At 46.1% G+C, this 22276-nt stretch overlaps 2 protein-coding genes across 11 annotated transcripts in view; both read left to right on the top strand.

The window, feature by feature from the left end:
• The window catches only part of LOC124552687 (poly(rC)-binding protein 3), a 504870-nt gene that overhangs the window by 283437 nt on the left and 199157 nt on the right, over positions 1-22276 (top strand). Inside the window, exon 1 of one of the 10 annotated variants that reach the window (XM_047127013.1) lies at positions 16693-16844. The exons of 8 other annotated variants lie outside the window; for them this stretch is intronic. The gene's annotated coding sequence lies outside the window, so the exon portion shown is untranslated. Of the gene's footprint in view, positions 1-16692; positions 16856-22276 lie in introns of those variants that run through there. One more of the 10 variants, XM_047127016.1, reaches the window with a different exon arrangement.
• LOC124552677 (sulfated surface glycoprotein 185-like) lies at positions 16424-16912 on the top strand. The gene has a single exon (XM_047126999.1). It carries the CDS (start codon positions 16424-16426, stop codon positions 16910-16912), a length of 489 nt encoding a protein of 162 aa, XP_046982955.1.

Raw genomic sequence — 22276 nt, 5'->3', positions numbered from 1 at the left:
TAACGGCCTAGATACGTCTGAGCATTGAGTCAAACAGAGCTTGGATGGCGTGTACAGGTACAGCTGCCCATGCAGCTTCAACACGATACCACAGTTCATCAAGAGTAGTGACTGGCATATTGTGACGAGCCAGTTGCTCGGCCACCATTGACCAAATGTTTTCAATTCGTGAAAGATCTGGAGAATGTGCTGGCCAGGGCAGCAGTCGAACATTTTCTGTATCCAGGAAGGCCCGTACAGGACCTGCAACATGCGGTCGTGCATTATCCTGCTGAAATGTAGGGTTTCACAGGGATCGAATGAAGGGCAGAGCCACAAGTAGTAACACATCTGAAATGTAACGTCCACTGTTCAAAGTGCCGTCAGTGCGAACAAGAGGTGACCGCGACGCGTAAGCAATGGCACCCCCATACCATCACGCCGGGTGATACGCCAGTATGGCGATGACGAATGCACGCTTCCAATGTGTGTTCACGGCGATGTCCGAAACACGGATGCGATCATCATGATGCTGTAAACAGAACCTGGATTCATCCGAAAAATGACATTTTGTCATTCTTGCACCCAGGTTCGTCGTTGAGTACACCATCGCAGGCGCTCCAGTCTGTGATGAAGCGTCAAGGGTAACCGCAGCCACGGTCTCCGACCTGATAGTCCGTGCTGCTGCAAACGTCGTCGAACTGTTCGTGCAGATGGTTGTTGTCTTGCAAACGTCCCCATCTGTTGACTCAGGGATCGAGACGTGGCTGCACGATCCGTTACGGCCATGTGGATAAGATGCCTGTCATCTCGACTGCTAGTGATACGAGGCCGTTGGGATCCAGCACGGTGCTCCGTATTCCCTCCTGAACCCACCGATTCCATATTCTGCTAACAGTCATTGGATCTCGACCAACGCGAGCAGCAATGTCGCGATACGATAAACCGCTATCGCGATAGGCTACAATCCGACCTTTATCAAAGTCGGAAACGTGATAGTACGCATTTCTCCTCCTTACACGAGGCATCACAACAACGTTTCACCAGGCCGCCGGTGAACTGCTGTTTGAGTACGAGAAATCGGTTGGAAACTTTCCTCAAGTCAGCACGTTGTCCGTGTCGCCACCGGCGCCAACCTCGTGTGAATGCTCTGAAAAGCTGATCATTTGCATATCACAGCATCTTCTTCCTGTCGGTTAAATTTCGCGTCTGTATCACGTCATCTACGTAGTGTAGCAATTTTAATGGCCAGTAGTGTATTTGCTTCATAGTTTAAGTAATAATATTGCAGATGTTATAGTAAATGTATAAAATAATTGACAGGACAGCATGATTCCAAACTTGCCTACTCCTACCTATATGGAGTCACAGTATTCACAAGAAACTAAGGAACAGTAATGTTACTACTACTACTACTACTACTACTACTACTACTACTGACGACAAAGACAATAGAAAATCAGATGCAATTAAAGTAAGAGTGTAAGGGCGCCATATTACCGCGTAAAGAATTAAAAGAAATTACGACAGACAGTTTCGGCTAGGAAGAAGCTGGAAATGTTATTTAGAAGTCCGGTTACTACTACTGAAACGGTTTTAGAAAAGTCATCTGTGTGATGCAGTTGAGGCAGTTTCTAGCCGTGGCTGAGAATAAGTGTTTTCCTGCTGTATTATTCGGAAAAGTGTTATGGTTCGATACAGATATGAGGTACAGTGTGCATTGATCAGACAGTAAAGCAGTCTCTCTCTCTCTCTCTCTCTCTCTGTGTGTGTGTGTGTGTGTGTGTGTGTGTGTGTGTGTGTGTGTGTGTGTGTGTGTGTGTGTGTGTGCGCGCGCGTTTTTTCAGGGGAAGTTCGTGACTTAACTCCAAGCATCTTCTGTACGTTAACATCGCTGTACTAACAGCTGGTATTAAAAGTGCTCGTTCAAGATTATTTTTCAGATTGTAACGGGAGAACTTCTAAGTTCTTTTAATGCGCGTTGTAATTGTATGTTAAGCCCATCTTTGGTTTTTATCTAGTATTACTTTTAGGTAGTTCGTTGAGGGAGACGAACTTGTTTGCCTAATTACTTTTTTTTTCGCCGCAGGTGAACAGTCTATTGTTATTTTGTTGTCAAAACTACTTGTTTTAGAAGAAATACGTAATAGGATGATGATACAATTATCAAGCTTCCGCAATATAAATCTTGCTAAAAGCGTCCTTGATTGAAATCTTTCCATTTGTCACTTCTGTCTTTAAATTTAAATCATACCTCCTATTTTTGCGTGGCGACGCAATACAACAATCTCCATCCTTTTGTTTGCAGAAATTTTCTCGTCTTACACGAATATTTTTTCAACGTTCGGAAGTGGAACTAAGAAATTTTGAACTGAATAACTTCGGTTATAGACGACACGATGACTTTCTAAAAATATGTTTGTACTTGACAGGATAAGCAAGGTGGGAAGTTTTCTGAGAGAATATCATAGATACGTAATGCTAACAAGATGGGAATTGTGTTGAAGTAGTTCATTTAACATTCTTGTTGAAATACTGCGGTTGATAATGTGAGATGAGCGATCAGAAACAGAATGTTTAGGATTTTACGTTAGACTACATTACATGTCCCAAGTTACTCTTCTCGTCTCACAAAGAACAGAAATCTGTAAACCGGCAGGCCATCACAGGAACGTGTAGTAGAACGTTCTCTCGAACAGCGAATTGAGCAGCGAGCGTAATTAGCACGAATTCTCTAAGGGTCAGAGCGAGAGGTTAACTGGCGCGTATTCTGGCGACCCTTTGGATGCTGTATCGCGTCTGCGTCTCCAGTCGCAGCGGAATCAATGACAGAATTTCAGGAGCAGCAAACTCCTGCTTTTCATCACTCTGTTCTCGTCAGTTCCTCACTAACGTTGAAAAATAGTTTGAAGAGCAGCCGTTTCAGAACCAAAATGCGTTTGTTGGGAAAAAAGAACGAAACTTAGATCCATTTAGAGCATGTGGTCATCTATAAAGAACTTACGCTGTTTAGTATTTTAAAGAAGACATTTTACATTCACATTTCAGATCCATATAAGGCGCAAACGTAACAAAATATTTCAGAAAATACTTTGACATTTAAATTTATATTCGATTCTAAAATATTTTTCTTTTGTTTTCAGAAATTATTTTCTTGTTATTGCGAGTCTACATTTTATATCCTCTTAACTCACAGGTCGTAGATTATTTTGCTGCCCAACAAGTAAAAACTCGTAAACTATTTTGTCACACTTCATAATTGATTTCTTCAGCATCGCGTAATTTAATTCGACTACATTCCATAAGTTCTTTCACATGGGTTGTCATAGTCGGCTGACAGCCCTATTCTAATTTAATTTTTGTCCTGGTTTTTCTCGAATGCATCACATTTCAGATGTGGAGACTTTAGAGAGATTAGCGGACCAATCCTGGAATGAAACGTGCGGCCAGTTCAATTATTCGTAATACAGGATAGAGAGCGTGGCTGGGCCCTGTGGACTTTGCATCGCTGATGTTTCTCGTTCTCCAGTTTTCACCATTCCTACTCAAAATGCAAAACACCAGCTGAAGCAGTTGTGCGCCAGCGATTACGACCGACTGCTACGGCACGCCGATCACTCGGGTTAACGTTTTGGCTCTTAGGTTGTCCTCGAATTGATGCTAGCAGCGCTTCAGCGGAGAACCATACAGCCTTCCTGCTAGCTGTGCTACCTTCAGCGTACAAAATTTCAGTGTTTCTCATCTGCTGCAGATGTTAAAGTCATCAGAGTCGGTGACCAACGACGGTCGTTCATCGTCGCCTTATCAAGAACTGTTACGTTTGATGTAGAGCCATCCCATGTGATGTTCATAATGTATTAAGCTTCTCATTGGTTGAAGCTTTCTCGTTTGTTACAATCACAGCGCTCCAGCTTACGCAACCTTACAGCAGGGTGGAAACAGCTGTTCGACATACCATCTGTTCGGTGCATATTGTCAGACTTTTATTCAGAAAGACCCGAGACGTCAAAAAGTGACATGGGCAGCACGTATCTGTTGTTATCCACGTAATTTTCCGATGAGTAATTAGTTGATAATATACATTCTCTATTTAGGAACTGTTCAAGGCTCCAAAGGTGTGATACTGAAATCCGACAAGGCAATTACAGGAGCTGCTTGTGCAGATACGTTTTGTTTTTCGGCTGAGTGGCCAGGCCAAACTTTTCACATGCGCTAATAAACAGTTTACCGATAGGTGCAGCTCTGCGTGTGTATGGGCTGAAGAAGCAGTGTTGTCTGCACATTGCACTTCTGTTACGTGGGTGAGACTTGTGAACCTTTTAGATTGCAGTCTGGGCTGATTAAATAGCCTTCGTCAAATCTAATCTAAATTCTACAATTGCATTGTTCACAAATGTTATTTCACAAACATGGCTGTGAGGTACTGGCAAGTGATGTTTGCCCCGTTAGTAATAGGGAATTTATTAAATACTACATTCCACTATAGCACTTGCCCGGACATGTTATCATGCAGAACATGAATCAGCCGGAATAGTTCAGGGCTTCCACATACCTTCTCTGCGCACCATATCAAATGCTTTTTCCGAGTTATAGAACACTAAAGGTAAAGGCTTACGTCGTTGTTCCCTACACTTTCCCTAGCGTTGTCGTGCACGAAAGATCCTATCAGCAGTGCCTGTGAAGGGGAGAAATCCGCGCTAAGATTCTGGATGGATGTGACCGTGTATTACCACAAATGTTTCGGTTGCCTTTTTTAAAGAATCTGACAATATGGGGCTTTTCATGTCAGCTGGAACCTTACGGGTTTCTCATGTTAGGAGAAACAACGGCAAGTTGGTGTTTTTTTTTTTTTTTTTTTTTTTTAGAAACAAGTCACCTCTTTGAATAATCTTCGGAGGGATGATTCATACTGTCAAGAACCTTGCTAAAAATTAATGAAATGAAATGTCGGTGGGATACTCTTGTAGGTTGTGGTGGATGTTGTGGGACGTGTTTGAGCAAGTCGTCATTAGCTGTAGAACTACGGATCAATAGTGAACTGAGGTGCTTTTTCCAGCGCCTGGAGGTATGTTGACTGTCAGCGAGGATGGTACTACTGCCGATGGATTTCAGGGTTTCTGATGAGGAACAAACAGGTCGTATCTTTTACTTCAGCTTGAAACCTCCGCGAATCTCTGGCATTTGAAAAGTCTTCGTTTTTCCTTGTCTTTTAGTTGCCACCAGATGTTAGTGATTATCCTCATTTCAGTCGGAAATTTCTGCTTGAGCTCTTGACAATGTTTTTCCTGTGGAGGAACGATCTTGAGTAATAGATAGGCTAACATCCAGTTTGACATGTTTAATGGAGTGATTGTTTTCATAAAACCATTCATTTCTTTTCTTTGCATGGAAGCAATGACGTTCATTGCAGTAATTTTAACGTGTTTTTTTAATAAGCGGTCCGTTCCTTTTCAACATCTGTTATGCTAGCTGACGTTTTCCTAAGTGGAACTAAGTGTGTGTTGCAAGAGATAACAAACAGTTTTAACCTGCAGGCTGTTTATTTTGAGTTTTCTCCTGGAAGGATTTGAAACATTGGGTCGTGGTTTACGATATACGAACTTCCTCACATGGATACCTAACTGTTTGTGATCAATCCGCCAATCATTGACGTTCCGAGTTATTTTTGTGATGAGGACGTCTTTCTCGTCACGCTACCGAATGAAGACTGTCAGTGATAAGCCAGTGTTTAGAACGTGGGTGCGTCCATGTAGTTTTAAAACGATAATGCAAATGAGATTGTGTATTGGTGATAAAATGCGTGTACCCAGCGCACAAACCAAGAAGTAACAGCCCATTTGCATGCTGTTCCTAACACTTTAATTACCCATGACACTTCTCCAAAAGCGATCTTTTCTTCTCATTCCACCATTGAAGTTGCTTAAAGTTTGTCTTCTGTGGGTATCTTGACGAGGACATCGTTCTGTATCTTTATCGCTGTATGAAGGGGGGAGCATAGCCGTCGACGAGAGTGACAAAAACTTTCTCCAGCAACAGGAATTGTAAAAGCTAGAATTCTTTCGTTGACAACAATACTGATTAATCGATGTTCTTGAACTGTTTTTGTTTTTAATGTAAATCCCACAGGACGGATGCAATTTCTTCTACATTGCTTATTCTGAGCTAATCTCACTGCTGTGTCCTTTACTTGATAATTTGGTTTCATTTAAGGAGCAAGGTCCATATCTAATCTAGGAAGGACGTGGGTGATGAAAGGTGTTTTCGTTTCAGGTCTGTTGCCAAGTATGTACGGAAGAGTCTCTACATTCCATGTTCCAATAATCAGTATATTGCTCCCTCTTGGTTTTCGTTCGCAGATAAAGCAGGACCTTGTGGTTGCGTATTCCCAGTCTGGTGTAAGTCTGACTACCGATGCTGTTATACCCACGTTTTGTAGCTGCTTTCGCATTGAGGGTGGTAGCGGTTATCCTAAATAGACGTGCCCAGTCGCAGTCGCAGATGCAGGACCAGAGCTATGAGTAGCCACAGATGTTCTCAGCAAAGCGACCGTTGCACACCCGCCGTTAGTGCTCAGGTCCAGACTAGCACTTTCCAGGTTCTGCCGCCAGCGGACTAGAAGGAAAATTGCAGGAGAATTTACAATCTCAAGAATTTGTTATGATGGATCTCAGCTTGTGAGAAAGTAACTCGGGCACTATTATTCTGGAACCATTCATTATGCTATATGAATGTGAGAGACGTTATTTCAGACACCAGAACTGCAACAAACTGCCGCGATCTCGGGGAAAGTAGAGCAACGCCATTACAGTCAAATCGTCTGGGATATCTTCCACCTATGTGATCGTGGGGTATCTCGGGTGTGAAGTGTTCTTGTTCCGTCCGCTTCGCCGTTGCGTACTGGGGTGTTTTGGAAAGTTGGAAAGGGCATGGAAAGAGAGTAGACTTTTTGGGAAACACTTCGTCGGGTTCTTCCACCGAGGCATGACCAGCATGGAAGACACATCACGAGCTATGCTTACCTAAAGAGGCAAACACTTAAGTGCAGCTGGCGTTAATGCATGTACAAATTTTTGTAGTTTCTAATATTTTAAACTAAGATTCGACATACGGCAAAATAATAGCTTCACATTCAATATGCCTCTTGTGTCCGCAGCTCGTGATCTAATGACTAACGTTGCTTCCTCTGGATAACGGGGTCCCGGGTTCGATTCCCTGCCGGGTTGGGGAATTTCTCTGCCCAGGGTTGGGTGTTTGTGTGTCCTCATCATTTCATCATCATTCGTGACAGTGGCTAGATTGGACTGTGTAAAAATTGCGCTGTATAAAGATTGGGGCTTCGTACGGGGCTGATGACCGCGCAGCTGAGCGTCCCACAAGCCAATCATCATCGTGTCTCTCTCTCTCTCTCTCTCTCTCTCTCTCTCTCTCTCTCTCTCTCTCTGTATAGTGGCACTGAATACGTATATACACACACACCTAAGTACGAGGGCAGTTCAATAAGTAATGCAACACATTTTTTTTCTCGGTCAATTTTGGTTGAAACAACCGGAAATTTCTTGTGGAATATTTTCAAACATTCCCGCTTCGTCTCGTATAGTTTCATTGACTTCCGACAGGTGGCAGCGCTGTACGGAGCTGTTAAAATGGCGTCTGTAACGGATGTGCGTTGCAAACAACGGGCAGTGATAGTGTTTCTTTTGGCCGAAAACCAGGGCATCTCAGATATTCATAGGCGCTTGCAGAATGTCTACGGTGATCTGGCAGTGGACAAAAGCACGGTGAGTCGTTGGGCAAAGCGTGTGTCGTCATCGCCGCAAGGTCAAGCAAGACTGTCTGATCTCCCACGTGCAGGCCGGCCGTGCACAGCTGTGACTCCTGCAATGGCGGAGCGTGCGAATACACTCGTTCGAGATGATCGACGGATCACCATCAAGCAACTCAGTGCTCAACTTGACATCTCTGTTGGTAGTGCTGTCACAATTGTTCACCAGTTGGGATATTCAAAGGTTTGTTCCCGCTGGGTCCCTCGTCGTCTAACCGAACACCATAAAGAGCAAAGGAGAACCATCTGTGCGGAATTGCTTGCTCGTCATGTGGCTGAGGGTGACAATTTCTTGTCAAAGATTGTTACAGGCGATGAAACATGGGTTCATCACTTCCAACCTGAAACAAAACGGCAATCAATGGAGTGGCGCCACACCCACTCCCCTACCAAGAAAAAGTTTAAAGCCATACCCTCAGCCGGTAAAGTCATGGTTACAGTCTTCTGGGACGCTGAAGGGGTTATTCTGTTCGATGTCCTTCCCCATGGTCAAACGATCAACTCTGAAGTGTATTGTGCTACTCTTCAGAAATTGAAGAAACGACTTCAGCGTGTTCGTAGGCACAAAAATCTGAACGAACTTCTCCTTCTTCATGACAACGCAAGACCTCACACAAGTCTTCGCACCCGAGAGGAGCTCACAAAACTTCAGTGGACTGTTCTTCCTCATGCACCCTACAGCCCCGATCTCGCACCGTCGGATTTCCATATGTTTGGTTCAATGAAGGACGCAATCCGTGGGAGGCACTTCGCGGATGATGAAGAAGTTATTGATGCAGTACGACGTTGGCTCCGACATCGACCAGTGGAATGGTACCGTGCAGGCATACAGGCCCTCATTTCAAGGTGGCGTAAGGCCGTAGCATTGAATGGAGATTACGTTGAAAAATAGTGTTGTGTAGCTAAAAGATTGGGGAATAACCTGGTGTATTTCAATGCTGAATAAAACAACCCCTGTTTCAGAAAAAAAAGTGTTGCATTACTTATTGAACTGCCCTCGTACATGGCTGTACACCGTGCCGGCGGGAGTGGCCGAGCGGTTCTAGGCGCTACAGTCCGGAACCGCGTGACTGCTACGGTCGCAGGTTCGAATCCTGCCTCGGGCATGGATGTGTGTGATGTCCTTAGGTTAGTCGGGTTTAAGTAGTTCTGAGTTCTAGGGGACTGATGACCTCAGATGTTAAGCCCCATAGTGCAATAGAGCCATCTGAGCTGTACACCGAGACATTTTAAAATTACTTGTTCACTTACTCAGCATCATTTGTCACAGCAAAAACTGCTGATGTGCGAGTGGAACAATAGGAAATAGCTAGTGTTGCGTATAATTTTTGGCCGAATTAAAGAAATTGAGATCTTTCTTACACTACGCAGTAAGACTAGTATTACAGGTAAAGACAGTGCAAATGTCTTGAGATAGCGTAACTTTACGAGTCCCATTCCCCGGATTGTGTTCAGCCAGAGTTTCAGACTGAGACCTGCAACAAGCAATACACCTCTATGAAAATATTTCTCCTGACATCCGGCACAGAATGTTACAAGGGGCCGGCCGGTGTGGCCGTGCGGTTCTAGGCGCTTCAGTCTGGAACCGCGTGACCGCTACGGTCGCAGGTTCGAATCCTGCCTCGGGCATGGATGTTTGTGATGTCGTTAGGTTAGTTAGGTTTAAGTAGTTCTAAGTTCTAGGGGACTTATGACCACAGCAGTTGAGTCCCATAGTGCTCAGAGCCTACTGTTACAAGGGAAACAGTTAATCGCTTATTAAATTTTCGCTGTTCATGTACCCTGTTAAATTTCATACACGTTCCCCCTTTAAGTCAGATACGTAGTTTTGTGTTGACAGAAGAGCCAACACCGTGTTACTAGTGGAGGCCGAAATGCACGCGTTTTACCTCTTGCAGGCTGGCGTGAGGAGGGAAGAACTATACTGACGTGAGGTCTGGAACATGACAAGGAATTAGAATTCAGAAAGCGGACGTAATTAGTTTGATACTTAACTTTAATCCATTAATGATGAACGTCGCTCTTGACGGTACATGAGTAACTGAATATGGCGCCTTGCTAGGTCCTAGCAAATGACGTAGCTGAAGGCTATGCTAAACTGTCGTCTCTGCAAATGAGAACGTATGTAGACAGTGAACCATCGCTAGCAAAGTCGGCTGTACAACTGGGGCGAGTGCTAGGGAGTCTCTCTAGACTAGACCGGCCGTGTGGCGGCGCTCGGCCTGCAATCACTGATAGTGGCGACACGCGGGTCCGACGTATACTAACGGACCGCGGCCGATTTAAAGGCTACCACCTAGCAAGTATGGTGTCTGGCGGTGACACCACATGTAGCACAGTAACTCATTTGTGAAGTAATCAAGCCTTTGAAGCTGTTTCATAGACAGGTGTTCTATTGTTTAAAGAATCGGAGTGTAGTGGTAATAAGTAAAAAGTAACGTTGCAGCTTAAAGTAAAACTTGCTCGTACGTACAAAAATAATTGAGTTGGGTAAACGGTCGCCACCCTGATATTACCCGATGCACGAACACGGAAAGAGTCGTCTGGTTCGTGGCAGGGTTTTTGTACCTGCTGGGTGAGCTGGCCAGTAATACGCCCGTCTGCAGTCTGGGCGACTGCGGGCCGTGTAGCGCGCGACTGAAGCGGCGCGCATGATCTTGGGCGTCGCTCGCTCCGACACACGTCGCAGACCGGAGGTGCCGCGGGCCCGCCGGGGACCACGTGTTGTGGGCGAGGCGAGGCGCCACCAGCCGCCCAGCAGCCCAGCGTCTCTCTCTCTCTCTCTCTCTCTCTCTCTCTCTCTCTCCGTCTCCCCTCCCTCCCTCCCTCCCTCCCTCCCTCTTCACGTCTGCCTCTCAGAGAAGCTGTCCTGCGGCTAACGTGGGTGTCCAGTTGCGAGCGTATGCGAGGCGTGACGGTGGACCTGGAGGCATACATTAAGAGAGCAGAGTTTTGCTACGCCTGTCTGCTTCGTCTTCCCGGTACACAATATAGTTACCGAATGCGACAGTCACAGCTCTTCTGTTTGTTGTTATCTGGACCCGAACGTGGCGCTATTTTCGGAAGACTGAGAAAGCAGGAAGCGTTCGCCTAACACATATGCTCGCAAGAACAACCGGACAACGTCCATTCCAGTAAGGCGGTCCGCGATTGGTTGGAACGTCACAGCTCTTTCCGAGACATGGCTTTCCTTCGGATCAGCCGCACAGCTACAGAAGGGCGTGAAATCTGAAAAGAGAGCATTACCAGAACTGAACGGCACAACAAACACAGACAGAAAAAACGATAGTGTCAAACGAGGATTTAGCATTGCGCATTTGGCTATACCTTGTATTTATCGGAATATCCATTCAAACTATCCTCTGTCCAGTACTACAGGTAGGAAAAAAAAGTAGGCAATTGAGCATCATCCATTACAGAGAAAATATGTATGTTGTTAGCCGGCTTTAAAGAGAGAGAGAGAGAGAGAGAGAGAGAGAGAGAGAGAGAGAGAGCCCATTGTTAATCAAATGGTTCAAATGGCTCTGAGCACTATGCGGCTTTACTTCTGAGGTCATCAGTCGCCTAGAACTTAGAACTACTTAAACCTAACTAACCTAAGGACATCACACACATCCATGCCCGAGGCAGGATTCGAACCTGTGACCGTAGCGGTCACTCGGTTCCAGACTGTAGCGCCTAGAACCGCACGGCATTGTTAATCAGTGAGCGCTGGCGCAGGAAGGAAATAAAAGTAATCAGAATACCGGTCAGATGTGACAGCGATGGAAAAGCGTAGCTCAGTACTTCCTACACAAACATCGCTAGAGTGTTTTTCAGCATTCTTCCCAGATGAACAAGACCCTGTGTTCCTTATACTGCTTATATTAACTGATGAGTACGCACAACAATAGCAGCTTTCTGTAGGCCGAACAGAATTACCAGCGGAAGTAGTACGCATCACGATTTTAGTTAAAGCAAGAAAATGTGATTCAAATCTGGGACGGAGCGATGACAAAAAAATTGTGTTCTCATCCGTGTACGTAGGTTGACAATTGCGCCTATCATAAGAACTCGATTCAGAATCGGCAACATTCATTTCTCTCGTGCGGATAGTTTCGACGCTATGCGAAATAGGTGGTTATAGTGGAAGCGAATGGCGCAGAAGCTGCGTGAACAGGTAAACCTACGAGATGGACGTGCAATCTACCGGAAGGAGGATGAGGTCGAAAGATTTGTTCGAATCGGTGAGACGCAGCCGTGATAGCGCAACAGATACGCCTATTGTACTCTCTCAGCGTCAGACCGCTTTCTAACATAATGACGATGGAGGTGTTTTCGACGAGGAAGTGAAATATACATTAGCGCACCAGACGAGCGCAGTATTGAGAACAGTGGCGCGAACATTTCTTAGAATTCCATCCGTTTCGGGGACCTGTCCATCTGGAGGTGGTTCCATTGTGAGGTTTACCGCGTCGCACTGCTCCGTCGCTCAACACCCGCGTTCAGTCGCCATCGCTCCTCACGGAAACTCATTGGGAGCTTCACCTGTAGGGTCACACAGACGCTTCATAGCTACGTAAGCGGGTTGCAGCCAGCCAGCCAGCAATACTGCCACATGCAGGCGGTTCGTTGACAGCATTCGACACGCGATCGATCTCTGGCACCAGTAACAGACAGCTGCGTGGTGGTGGTGAAGAATTTAGGGCGCTCAGTAGCATGGTCATCAGGGGCATTACTAGATATCATCATAAACGTGTCGTGAATTAAACGTGACTGTCCTTGAAAGAGAAATTTCTGTGCTGATTTGTTAAGAAGACACATTTCGATATTCCTTCAGAATGTCTGACTACGTAGACACAAATGTGGTTCGCTTCGTCCAGTCATATGGAAGAACGTCTTAATGATACTTTCCCTGTTTATATCGATGGCTTACTACTTCGGAAAAGGCGGTGAGGAGCCATCCATTGACAGCTCGTAGACTTCCTGTCGTCAACACTTTAAGTATGTTATTCGTCTGACGATTTTGTCGGGCGTCGATCTGAAACATGTGAAAAACATTGCGTCAGTATTAGTCTGCCATCAGGTGTACCTCGATGAAAACAGCAGAATGACAGACGGTCGATGTGGGAAGGGGACAGTATTGCCAGCACACGCAAATGGCTGTCGCAGCAACGCTTGTGCACTCCAGTTCTGCGTGCATCAACGCGCTCCTCGCCGAGCCCTATTTGGTTTGCTTCGTAAGGTGGTAATTGCCTTATCGATTTCCTGCGCACTTTTGGAACTAGTCTGACATTCTGCCGTGGAAAAGAAACACACCTGATAGAGAAAAGGTACAAGCAATGAAAAGCATTCATATTTTTACGTAACTAGCACGTCATTGGCAGAGCTACTCTCACGGAAAAAAAATCGCAGCAACAAACAATAATTAATGTAGGTAATGAAATTTCGGCAATACCTTTGTCAAGGTAACATATTTAAGTCACACTCCAAAATTACAGCGCGAGATGAGCCATTCAAAATGTGATATGCTGGCACATTAATAGCATACGTAACCGGCACATTGTTAAATGCAAACATTCATGCATTGTATTGTACAGGGTGTTACAATATGGTACGGCCAAACTTTCAGGAAACATTCCTCACACACAACGAAAGAAAATATGTTGTGTGGACATGTGTCCGGAAACGCTTAATTTCCATGTTAGAGCTCATTTTATTACTTCTCTTCAAATCACATTAATCATGGAATGGAAACACACAGCAACAGAACGTACCAGCGTGACTTCAAACGCTTTGTTGCAGGAAATGTTCAAAATGTCCTCCGTTAGCGAGGATACGTGCATCCACCCTCCGTCGCATGGAATCCCTGATGCGTTGATGCAGCCCTGGAGAATGGCGTATTGTATCACAGCCGTCCACAATACGAGCACGAAGAGTCTCTACATTTGGTACCGGGGTTGCGTAGACAAGAGCTTTCAAATGCCCCCATAAATGAAAGTAAAGAGGGTTGAGGCCAGGAGAGCGTGGAGGCCACGGAATTGGTCCGCCTCTACCAATCCGTCGGTCACCAAATCTGTTGTCGAGAAGCGTACGAACACTTTGACTGAAATGTGCAGGAACTCCATCGTGCATGAACCACATGTTGTGTCGTACTTGTAAAGGCACATGTTCTAGCAGCACAGGTGGAGTATCCCGTATGAAATCATGATAACGTGCTCCATTGACCGTGGGTGGAAGAACGTGTGACCCAATCGAGACATCACCAACAATGCCTGCCCAAACGTTCACAGAAAATCTGTGTTGTTGACGTGATTGCACAATTGCGTGCGGATTCTCATCAGCCCACACACGTTGATTGTGAAAATTTACAATTTGATCACGTCAGAATGAAGCCTCATCCGTAAAGAGAACATTTGCACTGAAATGAGGATTGACACAGTGTCGGATCAACCATCGGCAGAAGTGTACCTGTGGAGGCCAATCAGCTGCTGATAGTGCCTGCACACGCTGTACACGGTACGGAAACAACTGGTTCTCCCGTAGCACTCTCCATACAGTGACGTGGTCAACGTTACCTTGTACAGCAGCAACTTCTCTGACGCTGACATTAGGGTTATCGTCAACTGCACGAAGAATTGCCTCGTCCATTGCAGGTGTCCTCGTCGTTCTGGGTCTTCCCCAGTCGCGAGTCATAGGCTGGAATGTTCCGTGCTCCCTAAGACGCCGATCAATTGCTTCGAACGTCTTCCTGTCGGGACTCCTTCGTTCTGGAAATCTGTCTCGATACAAACGTACCGCGCCACGGCTATTGCCCGTGCTAATCCATACATCAAATGGGCATCTGGCAACTCCGCATTTGTAAACATTGCACTGACTGCAAAACCACGCTAGTGATGAACAGTAACCTGTTGATGCTACGTACTGATGTGCTTGATGCTAGTACTGTAGAGCAATGAGTCGCATGTCAACACAGGCACCGAAGTCAAGATTACCTTCCTTCAATTGGGCCAACTGGCGGTGAATCGAGGAAGTACAGTACATACTGACGAAACTAAAATGAGCTCGGACATGGAAATTAAGCGTTTCCGGACACATGTCCACATAACATCTTTTGTTTATTTGTGTGTGAGGAATGTTTCCTGAAAGTTTGACCGTACCTTTTTGTAACACCCTGTATAGGTGCTGGAGGTCGATTTGTGGGATGGAGTTCCACGCCTGTTGCACAGGGGATAACCAAGAGAGTGCTCCTGCTGTCATACGAAATCGCACCCCAGACCGTAGTCCAAGTCGTAGGTCCGGTGTGTCTAGCACGCAGATACTTTGGTTACCAGCCCTCAACTCGCCTCCTCCCAAGCAACGCACGGACATCACTGGCGAGGAGGCAGATCAAGCTTTGATCAGAAAACACCCTGCCGTACAGTGAGCTCTCGCTTGGCACCACTGAAGTCGCAGATGGCGGTGGTTTGGGGTCGGTGGAATGCACGCCACAGGGCGTCTGGTTCTGAACTGTTCTTGAAGTGACCGATTTGTAACAGTTCGTTGTGTAACTGTGGTGCCAACTGCAGCCCGAATAGCGCGAGAGCCGTAAGCCGAACACGGTGCTCTTCCTCTTCCCTCCCAGTAGCGCCACGTGGGCGTCCGCTGCCTTGTCACATCACGACAGTATATTCTCGTGACCACCGCTGCCCGTATTCACGTACAGTGGCTACATTCCTGCCGTTTCGCAGAAGGAACATCCAGCTCCTCGTTGTCTTGTTACAGCACGTCTTCGTTCAAACTCAGTGAGGTGTTGATAATGGCATTTTGTCAAGTTAAAGCCATTCTTGACTAACGTCGATTCACCAATCTGAAAGGCAACTAACGCTTACGACCGTTACAGCGTGTATTTCAAGCAAACCTGATTTGCATCCTTATTGTTGTGTTGGCAGAAGAGCCAACACCGTGTTACTTGACTTAGCTGATGGGAATGCTAAACTGTCGTCTCTGCAAATGAGAACGTATGTAGACAGTCAACCATCCCTAGCAAAGTCGGCTGTACAACTGGGGCGAGTGCTAGGGAGTCTCTAGACCTGCCGTGTGGCGGCGCTCGGTCTGCAATCACTGATAGTGGCGACACGCGGGTCCGATGTATACTAACGGACCGCGGCCGATTTAAAGGCTACCACCTAGCAAGTGTGCTGTCTGGCGGTGACACCACACTTACAGTGGCGCAACTAGGGCCACTCTTACGCGAGTGGCACGAAATTTGAATAGATATCATCTTTGGTTTATGCGTTAAACTATTTCTCGGTGTCGCGATTTTTTTTTTGCCATCAGTGCATATGGCATAGTTGAACAAAACATAAGGCACCTCCTAGCGTATTTTCTGGATGGATGTTGCTATAGTAGTTGTCCTTCAAACAAATAGCTGTCAGTCACATTTTTGCTCTGATCCGAGTACAGTGGCGTTGTGGTGTCCAGCTTGCGGGTAAGTCGGTTCAGTGACGTTTCTAAAATTCTAGTACAAATAACCGCTCGACTCGGCAGTCGCGCTGGAAACACCACTCCCGTTCGCGACTACGTTGGCTTATCGGGGACAGAAACGTCGCGTTTGGGAGAAAACGATGTTAGTAGAGGACGAGTGAGAGGAGTGTGGGTCCGATGCCGGCGGCGAGAGCAGTGGGACAGCGGGGTGAGGTAAACACGAGGGCGCAGGCGTGCCGCACGTGCTCCCGTTCCGCCCCCGCCCCCGCCCCCGGGCCCCCTCGCCCCTCGCTCCGGAGGCGCCGGGCGTCGATACCGCGGCTGCCGCCCCCCCCCTGCCCCCCCTCCACACCCCCGCCAGGCTGCCCCACTCCACCGCGCCGTCCCCGCCTGGGCGCCCTGCCACCGGCGGCTGCCGCGTCCGCGCGCCAGTTCAGTTGTGTCTGCCCTCCCTCCAGTTTGTGTTCGCCCTGCCCCGTTGTTAACTGTATAGCGAACCAGCCAGCCAGCCACCGCTACTATCTCGCACACGCACGTTCCAGCCGGCCCGCCAGAAGCGCCGAAGCAGCACGCGGCCAGCTCCCGGAAGAGGCCTCCGGTACATGGCAAGTGAGGCCGGCGCCAAGCGCGGCTGCTGCGTGGCTCTGTGTGTGGCTGTGTGAGTGAGTGCGTGCGTCAGGGCAGCTGCCGGGCACTGAGCAGGTTGGGAGGACATGCGGAAGGCTCACAGCTTCGGATGCAGAAACCTGCGTACGAAATAAAAGATGTAGCTGTTAGGATCAGATTTCGAGTGCAGTCACATTTTTGTGGTAAGCCAAGGCCTCTCTCATCGTTTTAATACTAGCGTACGCATACTGTGGTGCGATATGAAATGGAACGAATGTGTGAAATCGGAAGTGTAAAATTCCGATGAATGCAATTCGTTGGGAGGATTCAACGAAAGTGAAGAGCAGTTACGAAGAAAAATATGCCGGAACGAACAATTTGGGAGATGCAATCCTTATCCAGTAAGCGTGGAAACAAACAACGAAGGATTTTAGGCGTTGTTGAGATCGTCACGAGTCTGTACAGCTCTCGAGGTAAGATGCTCTCACCCCGGATCCTGTTCTGGTCACAGCGGTGTTTTACTGGGCACGATGTTATTGTGCAGTCGCACCCTCCCCTTCTGGCGACCTTTGAAGTCACTAGAATGCCGAGGTGTAGGGTGATCTACAGTATAACGTGCAATTTGACAGTGCGAGACGTGAAAGAAGCGATAAGTGACAGAGAATTGAGGCCCAAACCTAAGCATGTGTAGACCGGCACTTGGCCACCTAGCGATTGAACCACAGCGTTGAAATATGAAATGGAGTGAACGCACGAAATCAGTACTGGCGAACGCAAACGGAAGATTTGGGAACGTATCGGGAAAGCGCTACGAGTAAGCAAAGGAAATCTCTCTCCAGACGCTACAGCGGCCAATTCTAGATCTTTGCTACGACGTTTGGACCGCTCACAAGGTAGGTATGACGATAGACTTTGGTCGAAAATTAAAGTGCTGCTGTGTCGTACCAGCCCATATGAAAGGTCAACATAGACGCTCACGCAGCCCAATACCTAGTCGTTAGGAGAATGACTACGGTGTTCTCGTTTAACATCAAACAACCGCTGTTTACCTCGACTGTGCTTCCGTCCCCATAGGGATCATCAAAATACGTGAGTGAGTGTAGGGTGCGTACGCCGCCGCACAATTAGTTTCCCCATCCTCCACATGCTAGTAGAATAGCGTAGTGAAAGTCTAATATTTGCGGCGACTGCCCAGTTGGCTGTGAGGTATATATATTGTAGATGTATCTAATGGTAGACGTAGAATCGCTTCTATTTGGATTTTCTCGTAGTCATGACTGAAAGGGGGTCCCGTTACTCTGTGTTAAAAACTACAAAAATACTTTGGATTCCCAGTCGTATCTTAATCCTCACGACACGTTTCGAATGCTTAGCTTTTCTTCGATAGTGTTAGATGTGCTCTAATATGTTTTGTACCTTATCCTATCGAGCTGTGTGAGTGCTAATGCTAGTGTCGACTGCTGCTATCGTGAGAACCATGATGGCGAACATAAAAAATAATTGACTTTCAGTTGAAGTTTGAACTAAAACTATAAGTAATAAACACTCATTCCAGTGTCTGGTAACAGGGTTTTATATGCTGCTGTATCCAAACTTTGATGCTGTACGAGGCTAGTCGGCCTCAGCATTCACTGGCTAGCGGCACCGTGCCTGTGGCTTTTAAGGGTGCCGTTTTTGTCGATCTGATTATTCTCACAATTGTGTATGCAATGGACCACTGCCACAGTAGAACGCCGCACCTTTTAGTAGGAAGGATTCGTTTAATGACACACAACTGGTCAACCGCTTTCTGTTGTTACACTGCTGACGAGCTACAGTTGAAACAGGCCTCATGGACTTGATCGGACCTGTTTGCTATATGCTTGACGGCGTATTAAAAACTGTAGTAGTAGACGTGCTCCAACTGCGGACGGAAGAAAGGTGATAAATAGTATGCCAGAGTTTCGTAGTCCACACACTGCATGAACGCTAAGTACCGCGATTAGGTAAGCCGCGTACATTAAACTTCCGTATCACTGCTTTCCGCCTGTCAGAAGATTTAGAGTAGTATAAAATACATGTGGGTGATTCCTGCACCAAACTGTCAAGACGGCAATCGGCAGAAAGTAGTTTGCAGCTTCCCCTGTACGACCTATTTGTTCAAGTATAGTGTAAAGTAATGATCCGCAGAAACAGACTTCTTACGCCCCAGCTGAATGAAGGCATTTCTAGTTCCGTGTCCGACGGATGAGTTCAACCCTAGGTCGAGAGGGAGGACATCAGAAGTAAAGCGCTTGGTTATGAGCAAGGAAAAGGCAGCTTCTTCAGAATCTGATATTGATGCTGGCAAATATCCCTTAGCTAGACATAGATGTTAAACGAGAATTAAGGATAAAAGAAAAACGGAGCAACGCGAACTGTTTCGTACAACTTCATTGTTAAGGTGGCAGTTGCGGTTTGTTTCCTGGAAGCAACTGATGAGGATAAGAGGGCATAAACGGCAGCGACGAGGACGACCATGCGGAATGGGACTGTCACGCTGTTTGTGACTGCCTGAACGCTCAGCGTTTTCCTTTCTTCGCATTCGGCTGGTACCGAGAAGAACCAGAGGTGGATTCTTGCTCTTGCTGCAGCCAGTAAATGGGAGCATTTCCATTGCGATAAAGACTTTAGCTCCTGCTCTGGATTTGGCTCAGGTAACCAGCAAGATCTGCTCCTCGACTCGCCATTAACCTCGTGTTTCGTAGATGCACGCCCGTTCTCCGCGTGACCGTGCTTGGATCCTATCCCTTCCGATTCCAAAAAGTCGAGCGTTGTAATTTTCTAACACAAAACTCGCATAGCTATTGCGAAAAAGGTAACGACTGTGAACGGAGATGCATCTCTAAACGTTACTGTCATTTTTAAAGTATCTAAGTGAAAGTGAAAAACAGCGCTGTGCAGTAAGGTCTCAAAAGTTCTTAACGTGTAGGGAAAATTTAAGGGTCGTGTTCATCGTTCTAGTCTCACTGGTGGCATTGCAGCTTAGCGCTTCCTGTTTTTATACGTTATAGGTTATTTTCGCAGTGAGCACGGAGGATCCGTTGCACAAAAGATGTTTCAAAACTTACACGTTCTGCAGCGTGTGTTTGGATCGCAAAGAAATTCATAAGCATGCACTCATTCAACTTCGACTCTGTTGGAATAGTTGTAGAAATGTAAAGACTATAGCACATTCAGTAAGGCTATCTATAAGCCACCATCGCAGTTAAACAAAAACCATACAGTGTTGAGGAATTAGATACTTTAAATGTCCAATACCGTTTTATTATGGATTGCATTAACTATACGTCACCGTCGATAGCCGGACGCTGTCATTTGTGTCATCACGGAGCGGCTGCACTTGGCAACAGTCTTCCTCCATACCTTGTGTTGCACAACTGGAACCTTCAGGAAGTGTTTTGTATATTAAATACAATAAAAAGTGTGAAAGACTTTTGCTATTTCTATTGTGTCGCCCAGTTGATAAAAGACGAAAATATTGGAAGCGTTACATAGCTGCAGATACGCATGTGGCGACTCTCTGTGCAGTCTCTAAATATCATAGTGCCAGAAACTTATAGCTTACCTGCCGCAAAGTATAGTTAACCTACTGTATTATTCGGCATGGGGGATTTTACGAGACCTACGAAATGTCACCACTGAAGAGTTCCAGGTTATTGTTAGGCGCATTGAATGCAACCGTGTACGCATATGCGAAATCGTGTTGTAGCACTACTCAGTTTAGGTTCACACAACTCTCTTGCTCATGAAATAAGGTAAATCAGCTGTCAACCCGAACACAGTCTACAAAATTGCGTCTATTATGCAGACGTGTCAAGCTGTTACCGTGAACAGTTGGTCAGAAAAAACATTCCTCTGCTTCGCTGTTGCAGCTGCACTGGTATTGTTGGACGAAACATGGGTAGCAACTTTTTTTAGTTTCTTTACGTTGAGGAATGAAATACCCGTTGTAAATGTTTTGCGAACCTTCTGTAACTTCATTGATATTCTCAGCTTCAGTTGGACTATATAGTCCATGTAGTACGGAAAAAATTATGAAAACACCGAAACGGTTTATTTTTCGTCTTCAGGTAGTATCTACGTGCACATGGATACTCTGCAAATCACATTTAAGTGCTCAGCAGAGGGTTCATCGAACCACCTTCACAATTGTCTATTATTCCAATCTCGTATAGCGCGCGGAAAGAACGAACACCTATATCTTTCCGTACGAGCGTTGATTGCCCTTATTTTATCGTGGTGATCGTTCCGCCCTATGTAGGTCGGTCTCAACAAAATATTTTCGCATTCGGAGGAGAAAGTTGGTGATTGGAATTTCGTGAGAAGATTTCGTCGCAACGAAAAACGCCTTTCTTTTAATGATTTCCAGCCCAAATCCTGCATAATATCTGTGACACACTCTCCTATATTTCGCGATAATACAAAACGTGCAGCTTTCCTTTGAACTTTTTCGATTTATTCCGTCAGTCCCATCTGGTAAGGATCCCACACCGCGCAGCAGTATTCTGAAAGAGGACGAACAAGCATAGTGTAGGCAGTCTCCTTAGTAGCTTTGTTACATTTTCTAAGTGTCCTGCCAATAAAACGCAGCCTTTGGTTTGCCTTCCCCACAACATTTTCTGTGTGTTCCTTCCAATTTAACTTTTTCGTATTTGCAATACCTAGGTATTTAGTTGAATTTACGGCTTTTAGATTAGACTTATTTATTATGTAACCGAAGTTTGAGTTCCTATCAGCATTCATGCGGATGACCTCACACTTTTTGTTATTTGCCACTTTTCGCACCATTCAGATATCTTTTCTAAATTGTTTTGCAGTTTGTTTTAGTCTTCTGATGACTTTATTAGTTGATAAACTACAGCGTCATCTGCAAACAACCGAAGACGGCTGCTCAGATTGTCTCCCAAAACGTTTCTATAGATAAGGAACAGCAAGGGGCCTATAACACTACCTTGGGGAATACCTGAAATCACTTCTGTTTTACTCGATGACTTTCCGTCATTACTACGAACTGTGACCCCTCTGACAGGAAATTGCAAATCCAGTCACATAACTGAGACGATATTCCATAAGCACGCAATTTCACTACGAGCCGCATGTGTGGTGCAGTGTCAAAAGCATTCCGGAAATCCAGGAATACGGAATCGATCTGAAATCCCTTGTCAATAGCACTCAGCACTTCACGTGACTAAAGAGCTAGTAGTGTTTCACAGGAACGATGTTTTCTAAACCCATGTTGACTGTGTGTCAATAGACCGTTTCCTTCGGGGTGCCGGCCGGGGTGACCGAGCGGTTCTAGGCGCTACAGTCTGGATCCGCGCGAACGCTACGGTCGCAGGTTCGAATCCTGCGTCGGGAATGGATGTGTGTGATGTCCTTAGGTTAGTTAGGTTTAAATAGTTC

This window comes from Schistocerca americana, chromosome 10, assembly GCF_021461395.2.
Source record: "Schistocerca americana isolate TAMUIC-IGC-003095 chromosome 10, iqSchAmer2.1, whole genome shotgun sequence".
Taxonomy (NCBI): domain Eukaryota; kingdom Metazoa; phylum Arthropoda; class Insecta; order Orthoptera; family Acrididae; genus Schistocerca; species Schistocerca americana.
This window is presented reverse-complemented; position numbering and strand designations above follow the sequence as displayed.

Bases quoted from the DNA above. Each gene is read 5' to 3' on its own strand.
- LOC124552677 (XM_047126999.1), top strand. From the start codon at position 16,424: ATGCCGGCGGCGAGAGCAGTGGGACAGCGGGGTGAGGTAAACACGAGG.